The 19717-nt window shown below is 43.6% G+C and overlaps 1 protein-coding gene across 1 annotated transcript in view; it reads left to right on the top strand.

The window, feature by feature from the left end:
* The window catches only part of LOC310842696 (uncharacterized protein), a 1538459-nt gene that overhangs the window by 58364 nt on the left and 1460378 nt on the right, over nucleotides 1-19717 (top strand). Inside the window, exon 4 of the mRNA XM_083734851.1 lies at nucleotides 6636-8135. Within this exon, the coding sequence (XP_083590977.1) occupies nucleotides 6636-7937 (1302 nt within the window). The 3' untranslated portion in view covers nucleotides 7938-8135. The remainder of the gene's footprint in view (nucleotides 1-6635; nucleotides 8136-19717) is intronic.

The raw sequence follows: 19717 nt of genomic DNA, 5'->3' as shown, positions 1-19717 counted from the left end.
CTTGATCATATTCATCCGGTACTATACCAGCTGCACTGGCTCCTGGTGGAGTACAGGATCAGGTTTAAGGTGCTGGTTTTAACCTTTAAAGCCCTATATGGCCTAGGACCCTCGTACCTACGGGACCGCCTCTCCTGGTATGTCCCACAGAGAAATTTACGGTCTGCAAATAAAAACATCCTAAAGATCCCAGGCCACAGAGAGGTTAGGCTGGCCTCAACTAGAGCCAGGGCTTTCTCGGCCGCGGCTCCAATCTGGTGGAACGCTCTGTCACAAGAGACTAGGGACCTGACATCTTTCCGCGGGGCCTGCAAGACAGAGCTGTTCCACCAGGCCTTTGGTCAGGGCACAGCCTGACCCCCTCCTCTGGCAATCTGCACAGAATTTTGCTTGATGGTTGCCATTAATTTGATTTTAATTTGATTTTAATTAATTGTATAATGAATGTTTTTAGAATGTTGGACTATTTTGATTGTTGTTAGCCGCCCTGAGCCCAGCTTCGGCTGGGGAGAGCGGGATATAAATAAAATTTATTATTTATTATTATATTGCTTATTTCCTTGATATTTGAAGGGAGGGCGTTCCACAGGGAGGGCGCCACTGCCAAGAAGGCCTTCTGCCTGGTTCTCTGTAACTTTACTTCTTGCAATGAGGAAACCACCAGAAGACCCTCGGAGCAAAAGGAGAACAAGGTGGCTGCCTGCAGAGGTGTGGAACCTGTGACCTGTTTAATTAGTATTGTTTGAAACCATGGGTTTTTTTTTAAAAAAACAAAAACCTAAATGTAAATTTGTACCCTATAGCACTCTGCAAAATATCCTGCAACAGGAGTTTTATGGCAAATTTCCAGAGATTCCTTCCAGCTATAAGACTACTTGATGTGAATATCCTTTCCTACACACAAAATTTGAAAACACCCTACTAGATCTTTGCATGTGTAATATATTTGACTATGGCAACATAAACAGATTCACTGCAGCACATGAAGAGTCTCAAAATAAATTCTCTCGTGGAATTCCAACCCATTGCTCGGATTCAAGGCTGTTCGTCTTTGGAACATAATAATAATAATAATAATAATAATAATAATAATAATAATAATAATTTATTATTTGTACCCCGCCCATCTGGCTGGGCTTCCCCAGCCACTCTGGGCGGCTTCCAACAGAGATGAAAAATACACTAAAATGTCACATATTAAAAACTTCCCTGAACAGGGCTGCCTTCAGATGTCTTCTGAATGTCAGGTAGTTGTTTATCGCTTTGACATCTGATGGGAGGGCATTCCACAGGGCGGGCGCCACTATCGAGAAGGCCCTCTGCCTGGTTCCCTGTAACTTGGCCTCTCGCAGTGAGGGAACCGCCAGAAGGCCCTCGGATCTGGACCTCAGTGTCCAGGCAGAACGATGGGGGAGGAGACGCTCCTTCAGATATACTGGACCGAGGCCATTTAGGGCTTTAAAGGTCAGCACCAACACTTTGAATTGTGCTCGGAAACGTACTGGGAGCCAATGTAGGTCTTTCAAGACCGGTGTTATATGGTCTCGGCGGCCGCTCCCAGTCACCAGTCTAGCTGCCGCATTCTGGATTAGTTGTAGTTTCCGGGTCACCTTCAAAGGTAGCCCCACGTAGAGCGCGTTGCAGTAGTCCAAGCGGGAGATAACCAGAGCATGTACCACTCTGGCGAGACAGTCTGCAGGCAGATAGGGTCTCAGCCTACGTACCAGATGGAGCTGGTAAACAGCTGCCCTGGATACAGATTTGACCTGTACCTCCATGGACAGCTGTGAGTCCAAAATGACTCCCAGGCTGCGCACCTGGTCCTTCAGGGGCACAGGTACCCCATTCAGGACCAGGGAATCCTCCACACCTGCCCGCCTCCTGTCCCCCCAAAACAGTACTTCTGTCTTGTCAGGATTCAGCCTCAATCTGTTAGCCGCCATCCATCCTCCAACCGCCTCCAGACACTCACACAGGACCTTTACCGCCTTCACTGGTTCTGATTTAAAAGAGAGGTAGAGCTGGGTATCATCTGCATACTGATGAACACCCAGCCCAAACCTCCTGATGATCTCTCCCAGTGGCTGCATGTAAATGTTGAAAAGCATGGGGGAGAGGACAGAACCCTGGGGCACCCCACAAGTGAGAGCCCAGGGGTCTGAACACTCATCCCCCACCACCACTTTCTGAACACGGCCCAGGAGGAAGGAGCGGAACCACTGTATGACAGTGCCCCCAGCTCCCAGCCCCTCAAGACGGTCCAGAAGGATGTCATGGTCGATGGTATCAAACGCCGCTGAGAGATCCAGCAGAACTAGGAAACAGCTCTCACCTTTGTCCCTAGCCCGCCGGAGATCATCAACCAGTGCGACCAAGGCAGTTTCAGTCCCATGATGAGGCCTGAATCCCGACTGGAAGGGATCCAAATGGTCCGCTTCTTCCAGGCGTGCCTGGAGTTGTTCAGCAACCACTCGCTCAATCACCTTGCCCAAGAATGGAAGGTTTGAGACTGGGCGATAATTGGCCATCGTGGCCGCATCTAAAGATGGTTTTTTAAGAAGCGGTTTAATAACCGCCTCTTTCAGCGGGTCTGGGAAGGCTCCCTCACGGAGGGAAGCATTCACCACCCCACGAAGCCCATCGCCCAGTCCTTCCCAGCTAGCTTTTATAAGCCAGGATGGGCAAGGATCCAGGAGACAGGTGGTTGGCTTCACTCGTCCAAGCAGCCTGTCCACATCCTCGGAGGTAATGAAAAACTTCCCACACACCGAATTGATTTGGGGGATGAATAGAATTCAATCTAAATTTCAAGAAAGGCTGGCAACTTAATCATACATGGGTCGTTTGCTTCTTCCTGGTAGCCACCAATCTCAGTCAGTTTCACTACCTCAGCAGAAACCTGCAACATGATCTACAGTCTTTCTTGGTATGACTAAGCGCATGCTTAAAGTTCAACACATGAGCAGTCATAAAAGAAGAATGTGATGAGTTCTTTCTAGGATGAAAGCCTCAGCAATCCTCAAGTCATCACAATCTTGTTAGTTTAAGTGTCACATCAGGGCTGACAAAGCCAGTGCTCTTTCCATGGGAACAGCTAAAAGAGCGGACTTTCACAATATAACTTCCAAATGTCAGTATTACCCAGTCATCCTAAAAAGGAGAGAGATGTTATTAACCCCAAGCTAAGCAGACAAACAATTCTAGAGACAGCAACTCTTTAGAGAAGTGGCAGGCGATGCAGTTTTGTAAAGATTCAAGTCATTGCAAGAGTGGAGCAGCCAAGGTGTAGCACTGTTCACACTGCATGGTATTACTTTGGGCCATCCCCATTATTTCCTAAGCACATTTCTGTGGGAAACTGCAGTCTCATATAACTATAACATGTGTAATGCTACTTAAGGGGTTAAGACCACAGAACTGTATTGCTAGACTCAGGTCACACCTCCCTCACCTCGGGGGAAGAAGAAAGTGAAGCTTCTTTCATCACTCTCTTTCACCATGTGAACTCACAGCGATAGGACATGCCTGAGCTTGCTCGCTACAAGCTCAGACTGTGTGCTTAGAGCCTTTTCACTGCATTTTGTAAACCCAATAATTTTTGCCTGCATTTTAATGTCTGATGTTTTATTCTGCTTTTAATTTTGTCAGAAGCTGCCCAGACTGGCTGGGGAAACCCAGCCAGATGGGCAGGGTATAGATAATAAATTATTATTATTATTATTATTATTATTATTATTATTATTATTATTACTACTACTTGCTGCTGCATGGATAAATGCATGAACCTGACTTTTGGAACTTTGTAAGAGATCTATTCAGTGCCATGAGGGGTGGAAACAAAGAAGTTCTGGTGGCGAACTAAATGGTACCTATTTTAAAAGTTTTAGCAGGTTATTATTCCCACACTATACTGATGCTTACTTTTGTAACTCCTAAATACTGGAATCCAGCCAATTCTTTTATTAATTACCCCTGTATCTATTACCTCTCACACTTTCCTCCACACATACTTCATCATATGTAGAAATGCAATGCCTAAAACAGAAATAAACTCATTCATGTCAACACAGTAGCTCCATCCAGGCATGAAGCCACCTTCCTTACACATATGTTTTCCATGACAGAGGCAGAAATCATAGCCAGTTAGGGTTCTTGTCTCTACAACAGAATGTGTGATTAAGATGCCACTCCCCCCTTCAGCTTCAGCCAATGAAATGTCACCTGAGAGTGTTATTGGTGTCTGCATCATTGTGGGAATGAAGTTAACCTCCTATGTATGTTTAGAACCGAAGAAGGCTAGTATCATTTTGACCACTTGATTTGTCCTTGGGAAAAATAGGAGAGTTCGATCAAATGTATGGGGTGATCCCACCTCTGAACAAACATCGGATGTTTATAGCCATTATAGCCTTTATAGCCATTATGAGGAGAGATGGGAAGGAATTTGAGAACCCAGAATCTGCTCCCAATCTCACCAAATGAAAATTGGACGAGGCCAATCCTTTTCAATTAGTTCCTTCATCTCAAGATAGTATGCAACACTTATAGCGAGCCAATCCACGAATAGCACACCACCAAGAATGCATTTTGTGACCAGGAGATGCTTTAATATTCGCTGCTGCTGCATCGTGAGTGCCTGGAGTGTAAGGCCTCTCCCTCCTCAGGCTAACTCCATCTGGCCTAGGGGGCGGGGCCCAGGCTCACCTCCGTGATAGTTTTAAGGACACCGGTGCTGCTGCAGAAAATGCTAAAGATGTTTTATATATTTTAATGTGTTTTAAACGTGTTTTTATTGCTTATTTTGTTGTACCACCGTGAATGGTGGTTTTTATCTATGTATTCTTGTTTTGTTTTATTTTGTTCTGTTTTGGGGTGGGATATTGAGTGGGGTGGGGATTGGTTTTTGTTTGGGCACAATTTTTTTTGGTTGTTTTGTTTTTCTATTTTGTAAATGGAGGTTATTATGAGGCTTGGAATTGCTACCGTGGTGGGGCGAGGGAGGTATGGCGGTGGGGGCAGATGTTATAAGCGAAGGGGATCGAGATACGGATATGCTCGTACCCCTTCCAATCTGCGCCCCATCCCGAGAGACGAGGGTAGGGTGAGCAAGGATTACTCACCTCCTTCACTGGGTGTTGTGCAATGCCAGGTCTATAGGCAACAAAACCACCACCCTGCGAGATTTCTTTACCTCGCAGGGGGTCGACCTGGCTTGTGTGACGGAGACCTGGGTGCGCGAAGGGGTAACTGTTACCTTACGAGAGATGGCGCCCCCGGGTTTCTCCGTCCTCCACCAGTCACGGACTGTGGGCCGGGGGGGAGGGGTGGCATTATTAATCCGGGAAGATTGTTCTTTCAGGGCTCTACCATCGCCATCGATCCCCGGCATTGAATGTGTTGGCCTAGTGTGGGGCTCCGAGGAGAGCTTGGCTGTCTGGCTGCTGTACCGGCCACCTAGCGCACCAGCAGCCACCCTGTCAAGCCTGCTGGAGGCGGTGGCCGGCTGGGCCTTGGAGTTCCCTAACCTATTGGTATTGGGAGACTTCAACTTCCATGCTGATGCCACTCCCTCCTCACAGGCTCTGGACCTGGTGTCTTCCATGGCGACACTAGGGCTCTCCCAGTTTGTTTTGGGCCCCACACATCAAGCAGGCCACACGCTGGATTTGATCTTTGGCGCCGGTATAGATGTGATCATGTCTCCTTCGATGAAGGTGCCATGGTCTGATCACTACGCCCTGAAAGCCAGGATTGACTTTCCACCCCCACCCTGCTTAGGTGGTGAGCCGATTTGGGCTCGCCCGCAGAGGCTGATGGACCCTGATAGATTCCGTCAAGCCTTGCGGGACCTTGCTCCCCCTGGCGACTCATTGACTGAGCTTGTTGAGGGCTGGAATACCCAGCTCCTGGCAGCCATCGATGAGATCGCACCTAAGCGCCCTCTGCGACCCCGCAGAAACCGGGCTCCCTGGTTTACCGAGGAGCTTCGGAAAATGAAGTGGGACCTCAGACGGCTAGAGCGAGTATGGCGGGGTGCCCGTGACGGAGCCTCAAGAACATCTTATAGGGCTTTTATGAAAACCTATGAGATGGCAGTGAAGGCCGCTAAGAAGTCCTACTTCTCGGCCTCCATTGCATCCTCTAGCTCTCACCCGGCGCAATTATTTAGTATAATTCGGTCTTTAACGTCCCTTGAAGGACAGCCAAATTTAAATAATAATTTGACATACAGCTGTGAGGCATTTGCGAGCTTTTTTGCGGAGAAGGTCCTGTTGCTCCGCCATGACCTCCCTGCCAATTTGGATACAATAAAGGAACTGGAGGCCCCTCGACTGTCCTCGGGTTCAGTATTGGACCACTTTGACTGGATATCCCCAGCCGATGTGGACAGACTCCTCCGAGCTGGAAAGCCCACCACCTGTCCTCTTGACCCGTGCCCGTCATGGCTGATTAGAGCGTGTCCAGACGAGGTGCGGGCCCCCCTGGGGGATATCATCAATTTGTCCCTTGGCACCGGGATATTCCCAGGGGAACTGAAGGAGGCAGTGGTGCGTCCGCTCTTAAAGAAAACATCATTAGATCCCTTAGATCTATCCAATTACCGCCCAGTCTCGAATCTTCCATTCCTCTGTAAGGTGATTGAGAGAGCGGTTGCTGAACAGCTTGGTAGGTTTCTGGATGAAACATCTGCTCTGGATCCATTCCAGTCCGGCTTCCGCGCTGGCCATGGGACCGAGACGGCTCTGGTCGCCCTAACAGATGATCTCCGCAGGCAGCTGGATCGAGGCGGGTCGGGGCTGCTGATTCTTCTAGATCTGTCAGCAGCCTTCGACATGGTCGATCACAAACTCCTGGACCACCGCCTTGCCGACGTGGGGATCCAGGGCACAGTCCTTCAATGGCTGCGCTCGTTTCTCTCTGGTCGGGGACAGAGGGTGGCGCTTGGGGGGGAATTGTCATCGCGCCACTCCTTGGTGTGTGGAGTGCCTCAGGGTGCGATTCTCTCCCCGATGCTTTTTAACATCTTTATGCACCCCCTCGCCCAGCTTGCCCGGAGTTTTGGGCTGGGGTGCCATCAGTATGCTGATGACACCCAACTCTATCTGTTGATGGATGGCCATCCTGACTCGGCCCCAGACACACTGGCGAGATGTCTGGAAGCTGTGGCTGGATGGTTACGTGGGAGCCGGTTGAAGTTAAATCCTTCGAAGACAGAGGTCCTCTGGCTGGGCCGGGACGATATGGGATTGAGGGGGCAACTCCCATCTCTTGCGGGGGTGCAATTGGTGCCAGCACCGTCCGTTAAGAGTTTGGGTGTAATCTTCGATACCTCCCTCTCTATGGAGGCGCAGATTACAGCTATAACAAAGGCGGCATTTTTTCATCTCCGCCAAGCTAAGCAGTTGGCCCCTTATCTCTCTCGCCCTGACCTAGCCACTGTGATCCATGCGACGGTCACCTCCAGACTGGATTATTGTAACTCGCTCTACGTGGGGCTGCCCTTGAGACTGACCCAGAAACTCCAGCGGGTGCAGAATGCCGCGGCGAGACTCCTTATGGGGTCTTCACTGCGAGATCACATTCACCCAGTACTATACCAGCTGCACTGGCTCCCGGTGGAGTACAGGATCAGGTTTAAGGTGCTGGTTTTAACCTTTAAAGCCCTATACGGCCTAGGACCCTCGTACCTACGGGACCGCCTCTCCTGGTATGCCCCACAGAGAAACCTACGGTCTGCAAATAATAACATCCTCAAGGTCCCAGGCCTCAGAGAGGTTAGGCTGGCCTCAACTAGAGCCAGGGCCTTCTCGGCTGCAGCTCCAATCTGGTGGAACGCTCTGTCACAAGAGACTAGGGCCCTGCGGGACCTGACATCTTTCCGCAGGGCCTGCAAGACAGAGTTGTTCCACCAGGCCTTTCGTCAGGGCGCAGCCTGACTCCCTCCTCTGGCAACCTGCATAGAATATTGCTTAATTGGTTGCCATTAATTTGATTTTAATTAATTTTTTATAATGAATATTTTGAATGTGTGATTATTTGATTGTTTGATTATTTGATTATTGTTAGCCGCCCTGAGCCCGGCTTCGGCTGGGGAGGGCGGGATATAAATAAAATTTATTATTTATTATTATTATGTTTTGGCAGCCATGGGGAGGTAGCAAAATTAAGATGCAACACAATCCTAACCATGACTGCTCAGAAATCAGTTCTGCTGAATTCAATGGAACTTACAGCAAAGTAAGTGGGGTGAGGATTGCAACCGCACTGAGCCCCAGATGTCACCAGTGGATGATGTATTCATCTTGGCATATACAGACCTGGTTATACAGATATTAACTATTACAGGTGAAGAGTTAACAATCTAGAGCCTTTGGTTAATAACTAAGTAGCTCAAACGCTGAAGAAAATAACTTTGATCAGGATGAACTAATAAAGAGCATCCAAAAAAAAAAAAGAGCAACACGTGATAACTACATTATTAAAGAAAACTGAAATGAGAGAACAATTTATTGTACTAATTATATCCACTTAATTGGCCTAATTGGTTTATTGCAATTAATTAGAGCAATACTGTTGACCTAACTTGAGGTTTTCTAATGTACAATAAACTCTAAATAACTTCCTGAAATTGCTAAAAAGGTTTTAGAAGTTAAGAGGGGAACTAAAACTTAGGCAAGTAAACAGAGATTCTCCTAGGGGTGAAGCAATAAAACTGCTAGTACATTTGCAAAGCTAAGCAGGTTCCAATATGGTTTCAAATTGGATGGGACACCATGTGTTGAGATAGGGGGTTGGATTTGGTGGCACTTGGGGTACCTTCCAATTCTATGATTCTATGAGCATTTCTTGTGTATAATACATATCAGCACAAAGAAGAAAAGGTATTTAGCACCTTCAGATTATATGACTTTTCACATACAATGGTTTGGATCCAAATGTCGTACTGGCTGAAGATTCATTTAGTCAGAGGAAGGGAGCTTTTGGATCCAACCCTTTATTTTGTATTTGCAATAATTATTCTACATATTTGGCAAACATGGAGCTGAGAATGCCAGGAAGTGGCTTGGCTCTCGGCAGATGCAAGATTCATACAGAGGACCTTCTCAATTGGTCACACACAATCTCCAGCCTCTATACTACACCATCTCAATGCACATTGCATCCCATAATCACCATGAAAACATGCTGCATGGCAAGTGAAGGCAATAACTGCACAGCAGAGATCTGAGATCTCCCACAACGGCACTGCCGCATTATCGTATAATTGACCTCTATCTGGGAATTAATCCAATAGTATAAAAAAATCAAATTCCCTTCAAAAAATGTATATGCGCCAATTCGCACTTGCCAGTTTGTAAGATAGTTTGATACCTTTAATATTTGAAAAGCTTATGAACCTTTGTATTGGATGCCTACCAAAATCTGAACATGTACGGGGAAGCCAAGTCTTTTAAAAAAACAACACTCAAATTTGGAAGATAAAATTCTATACTCAACATGTGGATGCAGAGCTAATAAAAATATTGCTGGAGCTCAAGCATTTATAAGATGCCAGCCTTAATAATGCAGTCTGAAGCTACTATACCAAGATAATGGGGGTGGGGGGCAGACTGAAAAAATGGCAGCTTACCTAAGGCAACCCAATGGGTATGTAGCTTAAATCACATTTGAACCAGAAACTTCCCAGAATATTCTTTTAGTAGCACAAACCTATACATGTTTACTCAGAAGGAAATCAGACTGATTTCAATGGGACATTGCTTACTAAACCAGGCCTGGGGAACTTGTGACTTTCCAGACTTTGCTGGGCTACAGATCTCATAAGCCCAGGCCCCCATTAAAGAATATTTTCTCTTACAGAAACCATTTCTAACAGAGCAACCATGTCTTGGTCCAATTTCCAGGCAAATGGCTCTGAAGAGTTGCAATTCCTACAGCAGTCACAGGGGTTAAGTGTGACAATCACTTATACACTGTGCAAATTCTGACCTGTAGACCTATATAATTTGGAGTATTGTCACACCTCTATTATCTGTTGTTGTTGTTGGGCTTTTTAAAAAAAATCCTTCTGAAATTTGATCCTGCCCCTCATTCCTGACTTTGAAAGCCACTTTGCTTCCAATGAAAATAACTGTTAGCTCCTTTCCTTACTATCATAATAGCTTCTATTAAGGGTTGGCAAATATTTTTCTCATTACACCATCTTAATTAATTCTACTTTTTGCCATGCCCTGTAGCAGTCAGAAGTTATTGCTAATAATTAGGATACCAATTAATTTATGTTCTAAGAAATTAAAATAATTTTACAAAAATGTGCTATGAAAATCCCCCAGTAGACCTGAACAACCTAGTCTCAGGATATAGTATTTCAAGGAAACTAACGTTGGTAATTTTTTTAAAAAAATGTATTTGTTTTAGGCTCTGCGGTTGCACATTACTAACTCTCATGGTGCTAAAAGGGAGAATGAGGAAAAATGTTTCAGACTTCACTTTTGGCGAGCTAAGTAGATTGTGTGAGCATGGCCTTAGCTTTAGTCATGATTATATTTAAAAAATCCCATTTCCTGAAGAATTGTAAACAGTTCCAAACCATGTTTCCATTATTGGTTATAATCCTTCAACTAGTAACTCATTCAATTCTTACTAGAACTTTATAGTGCAATCCTGTAAATGTTTATTCTGATTAAACAGATTTTATATATCTCCATAGTTTTAATTCTATTTAAGTTTTTAATCATATTTTTTCTATGCTTTTCGTGACTCTAGTTTTTTATCCATAAGCTGCCTTGAGTCCTGTCAGGCAGAAAAGAATTATTATAATAATATTCAGAAAGTCAGATCCACACCATATGTTTAAAGTACCTTTAATGCACATTGAAAGCACACAGCTCTGCTGAATCAGACCAAAGGCCCATCCATTCCAGCATCCTAGTCTCACAGTGACTGCCCACCAGAAAAGGGCCAAGATTTGAGACTTGTCCAGAAAGGGGCTTTGTTGGAAGGAAAGACCCCAAACCTCCTCACTAGCTCTATCAAACAAACAACACCATTCAGTTCAAATTCCTTTCAGGCTATCCTTGACTCCTCCAGTTCTTCTTAACCTCTTGGTGTTCCTGCTTTCTGGCTCAGAAAGGTTTTTTTCTCCCTTTGGCTGAGCTCATTTAATGTCATTCACCTGGCCTCTTTAATTAGCTGAGGCAAATTTTGCACCGACAGAGATAAAGCCAAAGATCATCTCTGTGGTAAATAAGGGTTATGTCTGCACAGCAGGTTAATTGGCTTCTTTTGAGGCTGCCCTGGCTCGGATCACATTTAAAGCCGCTTTCCTGCTCTTTCCAGTGATCCCACATTATACATCCATCTTCCTGGGTTGTTCTCAAGCAACTAAGTTGCCCTTAGGGATTCACACGCCTGATTTATTTTTCAGTCATGACCCTAACTCCTATGTCTGTTGTTTTTCCTTGTGAAAAAGAATACTGAGGCCGATCAGATGCAAAGGAAGACTGAGCACATGCACCTGTATTGTATTTATATGAAAGAATATCATCTTCCATCTGCATAATAAGGTGCCCCCGACCCCCTTTCCCCTTCTGTGCAACTTGAAAAGATGCAGGAACCCTGTTTATAAATATTTATTAAGCTAAAGGGTCTAAAAACATTTATTGAGCTAAAAAGTATCAAGAGAGAAAGACCTGCAACCATTAACTAATGAAGAGGGGGTCATAGCTCAGTGGTTGAACATTTGCTCTGCATGCAGAATCTCTGGTATCTCCAGGTAGAATTGGACAACATTCCCTGCCTGAAAACTTAGAGAGCCATTGCCCATCAGTGAAAGACCACATTGAGCAAGCTCGACCAATGGTCTGACTCACTGTAAGGCAGCTTCCTATGTTCCTACTCAAACTAACTTGATCAAGTCTCATACAGTACTAGTGTATTTCGGCATTCCAGGTGATTGTGTGTTGTGGTCCACTTTGTGCATTCTTACCATGATATCCAAATCATAACAACTCAGAAATGAGATGGCCCCCTGAGGTCAATGACTTAAATATAAAAGGTCAACACAGTAGTAAGGGTTGCTTAGTACAGCAGACATGTATGCTTTCTGAACCTACAGATAAGAATGCCCTAATCACCACACATTTTAAAATCTCTTGAAAGAATAGCACAATTGCTTTTTTATGGGAACCAATTACGCCTCCTTTTTAAAATAAGTTTTCCATTGTGAAAGCAATTTGAGCTCCATTGATACTATTGAGACAGAGCACATAATGAAAGGACAGAAACCAAACACACCTCAGTTGGGATCTGGAGAAAATGAAAAAGGCGATAGACAAGATGTCAAATTAAAATACGCCTGGTTCTAGAGAACAGAACTCTGTGATGGCTAAATGTTATTCTTTGAAACAAGCATGTTTCCCAGTCCTGCCACTCCCAGTTTCCATATGTTTCTTTTCTGGATGATGCAGAGATAGAACCATCAGACACCAATCTAGAGAACAACTTCCCCACCCATTGCCTGTTGTAGTGATCAGCTTTGTCCTACTGCAGCAGGGCAGGAGAGGTGGGAGGACAAAATGATTGGAAGAGGAAAAGTGAGAAGAGTTAATGTATCTGTGAATTCAAAGGTAATGAGAAATATTGCCACGTATCTTAAATTGGCACTGATCAAGAATCTATAAAGTTGTGCCCTTGCAATGAATGCTTCTTAATCCTCTGGTGCATTCATATAAAGTAAATAATCCAATTGTCCATGGTCATATAATATTTATTCACATATATATATTTATTTAGGGGCAAATGGGGCTTCTCAACCTGGGAAGGTAGCTAATCTAGGAGAAAGAAAACTGATCCTAAACCTCTGCTGCCTTGGGTCAACTGTCTTCATGCTGGGTGACCACACATTATCTTGAGACTGAACTGCTCTATAGTATTTTACATATGTCTCTGAAATGGACCCAGAAACCTCAGCTAATGCAGAATGTGGCGGCAATGTTGCTGAGAGGGGCTAGTTCTTTGGACCCTATGACTAATTTATTGCTCCAGTTGCGCTGCTAACAGACTAGACAAAGGATAGTCCTCCTTGCCTGGCTAGAATTTGAAGGTCCTTTTCCAGAGGTCCTTCTGCACATCCCTCTCAGGTAGGCATTTCAGAAAAGCCCTTTGTTCTCCTGGTACCCACACAATGGAACTCGCTGACCAGGGAGACTTGTCAAGCATCATTATGATTTTAAATTTCTCAGGGAAAAACAGTGGTACCTCTGGTTACAAACTTAATTCATTCCAGAGGTCCATTCTTAACCTGAGGTACCACTTTAGCTAATGGGGCCTCCTGCTGCCGCTGCGCCACCGCCGTGCGATTTCTGTTCTCATCCTGAGGTAAAGTTCTTAACCCGAGGTACAACTTCTGGGTTAGTGGAGTCTGTAACCCGAAGTGTTTGTAACCCAAGGTACCACTGTATAGCAACTACAGATGAAAGGGGGTAGAAAGATTCTTCCTAGAATATATTTAGGATGCTTACAAAACAATTACATTTCCCAGGATTCTTTGGCTGAGATGCTTGAGAATAAAATAGATGTCAACCGTTTAAATGGGTAGTATAGATCTACATAAGGAAAACTATAGTTACTATACTTAAAAACAAACACCAGTAGATCCAGAGATGGGGTGGGGAGGGGGTGGGGAAACTGGAATAATCTTATTTTTAATCTTTGTGGTGACATATAGAAGATAAGACTTTTTTCCATTCTGGAGAAATATGTATGCATGCATATATATATATATATATATATGCTTTCGTAGATTTTCACGGGTACAGGAATGCAGGTTTTGGTGTCCTCGGGTGTCTTCCCGTGTAAAAGTTGGGGTGTCTAGGCGACGTTTTGACGAGGTCTCACTCGTCATCTTCAGGCTGGTGCTTTCGGCTTCTTGTTACTGGAACAGAGCGGGATCTCAATGTTTGAGTTCCTATAAATACTGTAGAGGGGGTGTGGTGTCTAGCCTCCAATGTTCTGGGCAGAGAGGAAGTTCCCAGGCTAGTGTGCCTTTTCTTCTTTTGTTCCTTAATTACTTGAGAGATACCTTGAGTGATTTCTTGAGTGATATCCTGAGTACCACTTAGGTGGGTCATTAGGTGTGGATTAGTTGCTAAAGTCTTTGTGTCTTGACCTCTTGAACTTTGTGAAGAGTTTTCCTGAGAAGATGGCTGTATTGCACTTAGTTGTGCTTTGGCTTGGCTTCGTGTATAGGGGCGAGCTGTGGTTTTGTGGCTTGTGTCAGCCAGATCTGTGTAGGGATTGCAGGGGGGTGCAGCATCCGGAGGTGCCACCATGGATTGGCTACTGGATGGTGTCAGTAATTCATCTGTGGAGAGGGTCTGGGTTTGGGTCTGGTGTGGTTGATTGGTGTTGGCGTTCTGTGTGCCTCTGGATCTGGTGTCAGTTTTTGTGGGGAGGGCTAATTTCCAGATGTCTGGCAAGCGGGATGTGTCGTCACGCTTGTTCATGTTGTGAGGGTGTTTCTCTATCTCGATGGCTTCCATGATTATTCTCTTGTGGTGATGTTCCGTGTTATGTGTATATATGCATACATACACATACAATCTCTCTCTCTCTCTCTCCTTCTAGCTTCTGCTCTTTTATTTCTCCCCTTGGAATGTTGCTTTCAGAGGCAACATTCTGTAAGCTCAAAAAGGGGGGGGGATGATTATGTATCTTTAAGTCATTACCACTGACACCTATGCAAGCTGCTAACTAGTGTTCTATATCCCCTTGATGGTGCTTATGGCCTCTCCTTGATGAGCAGCACCAAATCCACTGGGGAAGAGTTGAACGCAGCCTGAAGTGGGTCTCCGGGCTTATTAAACATTTATATAATAAGGATCCATCAAAGAGTGGACTGAGCCTAATGTGGGGCCGCTGCAGGCAAATTCTGTTTTACAGGTTAGCTTCGAAAGTGTTTTGCTATGAAAATTACATGGGACAAGAGAAAGGGAAAGGAAGAAAAATGATTCTATTGCTAGCATTTAAATATAGAGTTATCTAAGAATAGCTGACTTATTGACTTTTACATTTATTATTACAGGCCCTGAGGAGCTAGGAACTTGGAATGCAGACACAGTTATTCACACTTATCTTTGTGTAGGTGTCTGTGAGTTGAATAACTTAAGACACGGTTGGTGCAGCTTCAGCTGAAATTTCATCTCTTTTTTCTACCGAGGCCATTAACAATTTAGATAGGATTATACCAAAGGAGTTTTGATGCTGTTGATTTGCACATAATCTTTCTCTGCTCTTTAATACAGTTCTGTCATTGTATCAGTGATGAAGACAGTTTCCATTCCTGAATGCAAATTTGGGAGCAAACTCTAGCCTTGTTCCAAAGGATTAGGCACAAGGCTCTCTGTCTGCATCCCATAAACTGTTATATGTTTGATAAATTAACCTGATAGTCTTTTAAGATGAGGGCTCTTCAGACCCTGAACAAAGACTTGAAATGTTTCCATACATGATGATTCTTTCCTGAAGCGTAAAAAGACCAATTCTGTACATCTTGATGAAAATATTCCTTGAGGACAAATATTTTCCAAGCCTGTTTCTTAAAAAGGAACCTCTTTCTTGTGATCTTTCTCTAGAACAGGCCTGCATAAATTGCTTTGTGCCAAGTTGAACACAGGCCTGCAGCCATTTGTTTTGAAAGTTACCTGACCTGTTGAAGGTTTTTTCATCCCAATTGGATATGGAATTGTAATTGCTATCAATTTTCTATAACAAACACTCGTGATTGAAGTATATACTGAAAAAAGACCATCAGGCCTGCTACCCATCAAGGAGTGCATTTCTGCATGTTGAATTTCAATCAGAAAATTACCAGATGCTTATCTTTCATCCTCTCTGTTAATCAGATTGTTACAACTACCTTGTAATGATAATTTGTCTTTAATGTATGATATACTCAACATCACCATGCAGTATATAGTAACCGTCAAGTGTTTTGGCCTTTTTTCAAGAAGGAATCAGGGCCATACTATTAAACCGAGGACCTGCATTTGTTAACCCCACACACATGTGACAAGGGCTGGATCTAGACACATAAAAGTGTTTCAGTTGAAAGCATTGTAAATTTAAACAGTAGAAACTGGTAGAGAAAAATGGAACTCCACATCACCATCTGGTGGCACAATGTTATATCACATTAAAGGTAAAGGTAAAGGTACCCCTGACTGTTAGGTCCAGTTGCGGACGACTCTGGGATTGCGCGCTAATCTCGCTTTATTGGACGAGGGAGCCGGCGTACAGCTTCCAGGTCATGTGGCCAGCATGACTAAGCCTCTTCTGGTGAACCAGAGCAGCGCACGGAAATGCCATTTACCTTCCTGCCACTGTTTACCTATTTATCTACTTGCACTATGACGTGCTTTCAGACTGCTAGGATGGCAGCTCACGCCATCGTGGGGATTCAAACTGCCTACCTTCTGATCGACAAGCCCCAGGTTCTGTGGTTTAGACCACAACACCATACAATGCATATAAATTTTCTCTACCAGTCTAGCTGAGTCCAAGGACAGGATGTCACCTTCCCAATGTGATAAGATGCAAGATTGTGAAAACTTATGCTGTCTCTATTAGCAACCAATTAATTGTATTTTGAATAGCTGCCTTCTTTACAAATGGTAGCAATGAACCTCTCCAAATGAAACAGAAATGGACTGAAGTACAGTATAAATTTAAATGACCAATTTAAAATGCCCGAAGGCTATGACTGGAATATACCTTGGCACCCCTGTTATTCAACAGCTATATAAACAGAATGGTTCAAAATATGATACACTGGTTGTTATCCATCATCTTCTGAAGTATAGAAAAATGATGCTATTATATGAAGATGACACAATAGCACTGTCTTGTAGTCAAGTTGGTCTTACGATCTCTCTTCCAACAGTGCCGCAGCAGTGAGTGCGCCACCGCAATTGTGGCAACCTCAAAAGTGCCAGGTTATATGGGAAGAGTTGGCAATCCTACCATATCCCACACCAGTGCTGTGGAAACACTGACATGGGATGAGATATGACCAACTTTGCTATGGATTTGAGCTGGAGCTTTCATTGTTAATCAAAGCAGGAAGCAGAGCAGAGACACCACAGAAGTCAAAAGGGGGGTAGCCTTGCATGAACAATTGAGGATGCCATGTGTCACGTGAGGAAGCACCCATCTATGAATTAGTGCCATTGTGTCTTTCTGTGACCAAGTCATTCAGGTTTTGTGCCTCTTGTTTTGCATTTCAATTCAGTTGATAACAGGACTGATCAGTTTGTAATCAATGGGAGAGTCTTATAAATATAAACACATTTTTGTCAGAAGATCAGCAACTTCACATTTGAGTTTTTAAAAGAAGGCTCATACCTTTTAAGAATGGTGATTTATTAATTTTGTGTTTGGCAATAAAGGGAGGATTAAAAGGTGTGATCTTCTGAAGTCAGTTGTGCCTGGATTGGACTTCCTTAGAAATAATTTGATGGCACTGTGGTCACTATTTTGCAACTGGTTCGGTGGCACACCTCACTCCAGGTCTTGTACCACAGAGCTTTGTTCTCTCATGATGGGCACACATACTTAACCATTGTGTGCAACAGTTATAAATAATCATTTAAAAAATCCAAAACAAAATCTCTCACTTTTAATTGACTGTAATTGTTCAAAACCTCTCAGACGACTGGTGCAGACATGCATTCTGGTGTTTAGCTAACATTTGGTAATGGGAAATGTGCCCAGACCTCAAGCACTCTTGTCATGTATCTCTTGTCCAGCAAAATTAGCCATGTTTTAAAAGATGCTTCATGTGCTCTTTTTAAAAACCAATCTTGGCTATGTCTGCTTGCACCCCGCCCCCTGATAATGTTTAATATGTGCTTAATTTGCCAGAGGATAATTGCTTTGATATGATGCCATTACAATAGAACGGATCAATTATTTATACAGTAATAACTATTGTTATTATTATATATTTATTTATATACCACTTTTTCCCCTGGCAGGGTCTCAGGGTGGCTTACAAATAAAATAGGAACAACTAAAAACATGGGGAAGGGGACAATAATTAAAAACTAATTATAGATTAATCGAATTATCTATTAAAAATTTGCAGATAATTACAATAAAAACAGCACAGCACCAGCCCTTTCATTAAATCAGTCAGTTCCCAAAAGCCTATTGGAATAAGAAGGTCTTCACCTGTCGGCAGGAGAACAGCAAAGAAGGAGCCATGTAACTTATGAAACCCTTCACAAGTGCCACTGAGGCAACAAAGGGAAAAATTCACAAAGAGCCAAATTGCCTTTTGAGTATGTGCACTATAGGAGCTAACTCTTAGGTGCCAAAGTCCCTTTGCCCCCCCCCCCATAAAATATTTGAGGGAGCCACCCCCTCAAATTAATGGGCATTGCCATTCAAATGGTGTGCATGTGCCATGCCTTGTGATCGATTATGCAGGGCAGGGCTTACCTGCCCGCCCCACCCCAATATTTTATTCAAGTTGGCACCCTTGGTGTACATACTCCCAGTACATAAGTTACCCTGAATCCAGTTTGCTCTCGCCACTGGTTATGGAAGAGGTTAGCCACAACCCATATCCGTCCTGTCATTTCTTATGAAAAGCTGCATCCTGGTGAATTTTCCCCCAAACTAGCTTTGATTCTAATGGGAAATAAAAAGAATGACCTAGCTAGGTTTTAAGTCAGTAATGTGTGCACAGCCTTTCTTTTAATGGTGCTTGTGTGGGATGGGAATATTATAAATTGTGCTGAAAGTCCCCTTTCCTTAAAGGATGTTTAAAGCAGGCTCTTAATTTTGTAGATTTGTTACCTTCACAGCTTTTAAATCTTATTGGAACAGTTAAATGGCCTGGAAGGCAGAGGAGTAAATAGTGTTTTGAAAGCAATTACATATATGCTTGTGGTTTTCTTTTCAGCTGGAAAAAACAGCTGCATTTGACTAAATTAGGAAGTCCCAGATTCAAATCTTGCCTCTGCTATGAACTCATTATTTGGCCATTATATCTGAGCCTCAACATTCCCTTCTCCTTTTATCTGCAACATGGGGGCAATAATACTAGCTTGCCTTTGAGGTTTACGAAGACTTCTTACTTAGGAGTAAGTCCCATTGAATTTGGTTGGGATTACTCCTGAGTAGACTTGAAAAGGGTTGTACTGTGAAATAATGTATGCAAAGGGCTTTGAACATTATGAACCACTATATGAATACTAAGCATTATTAATAGAAAGGTAAGTGCTCCTCATTTAAATAGCACTGCATTTCATAATTAGTAGAAAGGTTGATCTTTTTATGCACTCTGTGTCATAGTCCTGCGTGGCATATTATTTTCTTTCTTTTTAAAGTATATTGCTTTAAAGTGAATAATGAGCTGTACATAGGTTTGCATTTTAATATTTAATTCAGGGTTCACATTATGGCTGGCCTTTGTGTGGAAGCAACTGGCAATTTCAGTACTTGGGGTCACTGACAATAGTAGTATATGACCCCTTGTGTCTGGGTTCATTAACCGTGAGTCCCCTTAGATGTTGTCTTTATAATGTGCAAACAATGCTGTATTTCTTTGCTTGCCATTACCAGTGATGAGTGCTTAGCTTAACTGCAGCGCAGCTCCTCATCCGAAGTATCACTATCTTGATTTATCATCAGTGAACCACAAATCAGTTTC

The sequence above is a fragment of the Podarcis gaigeae genome, assembly GCF_964106915.1.
Source record: "Podarcis gaigeae genome assembly, chromosome: 4".
Lineage (NCBI taxonomy): Eukaryota > Metazoa > Chordata > Lepidosauria > Squamata > Lacertidae > Podarcis > Podarcis gaigeae.
The sequence above is the reverse complement of the archived record's forward strand: the minus strand, read 5'-3'. Positions and strand labels throughout refer to the sequence as shown.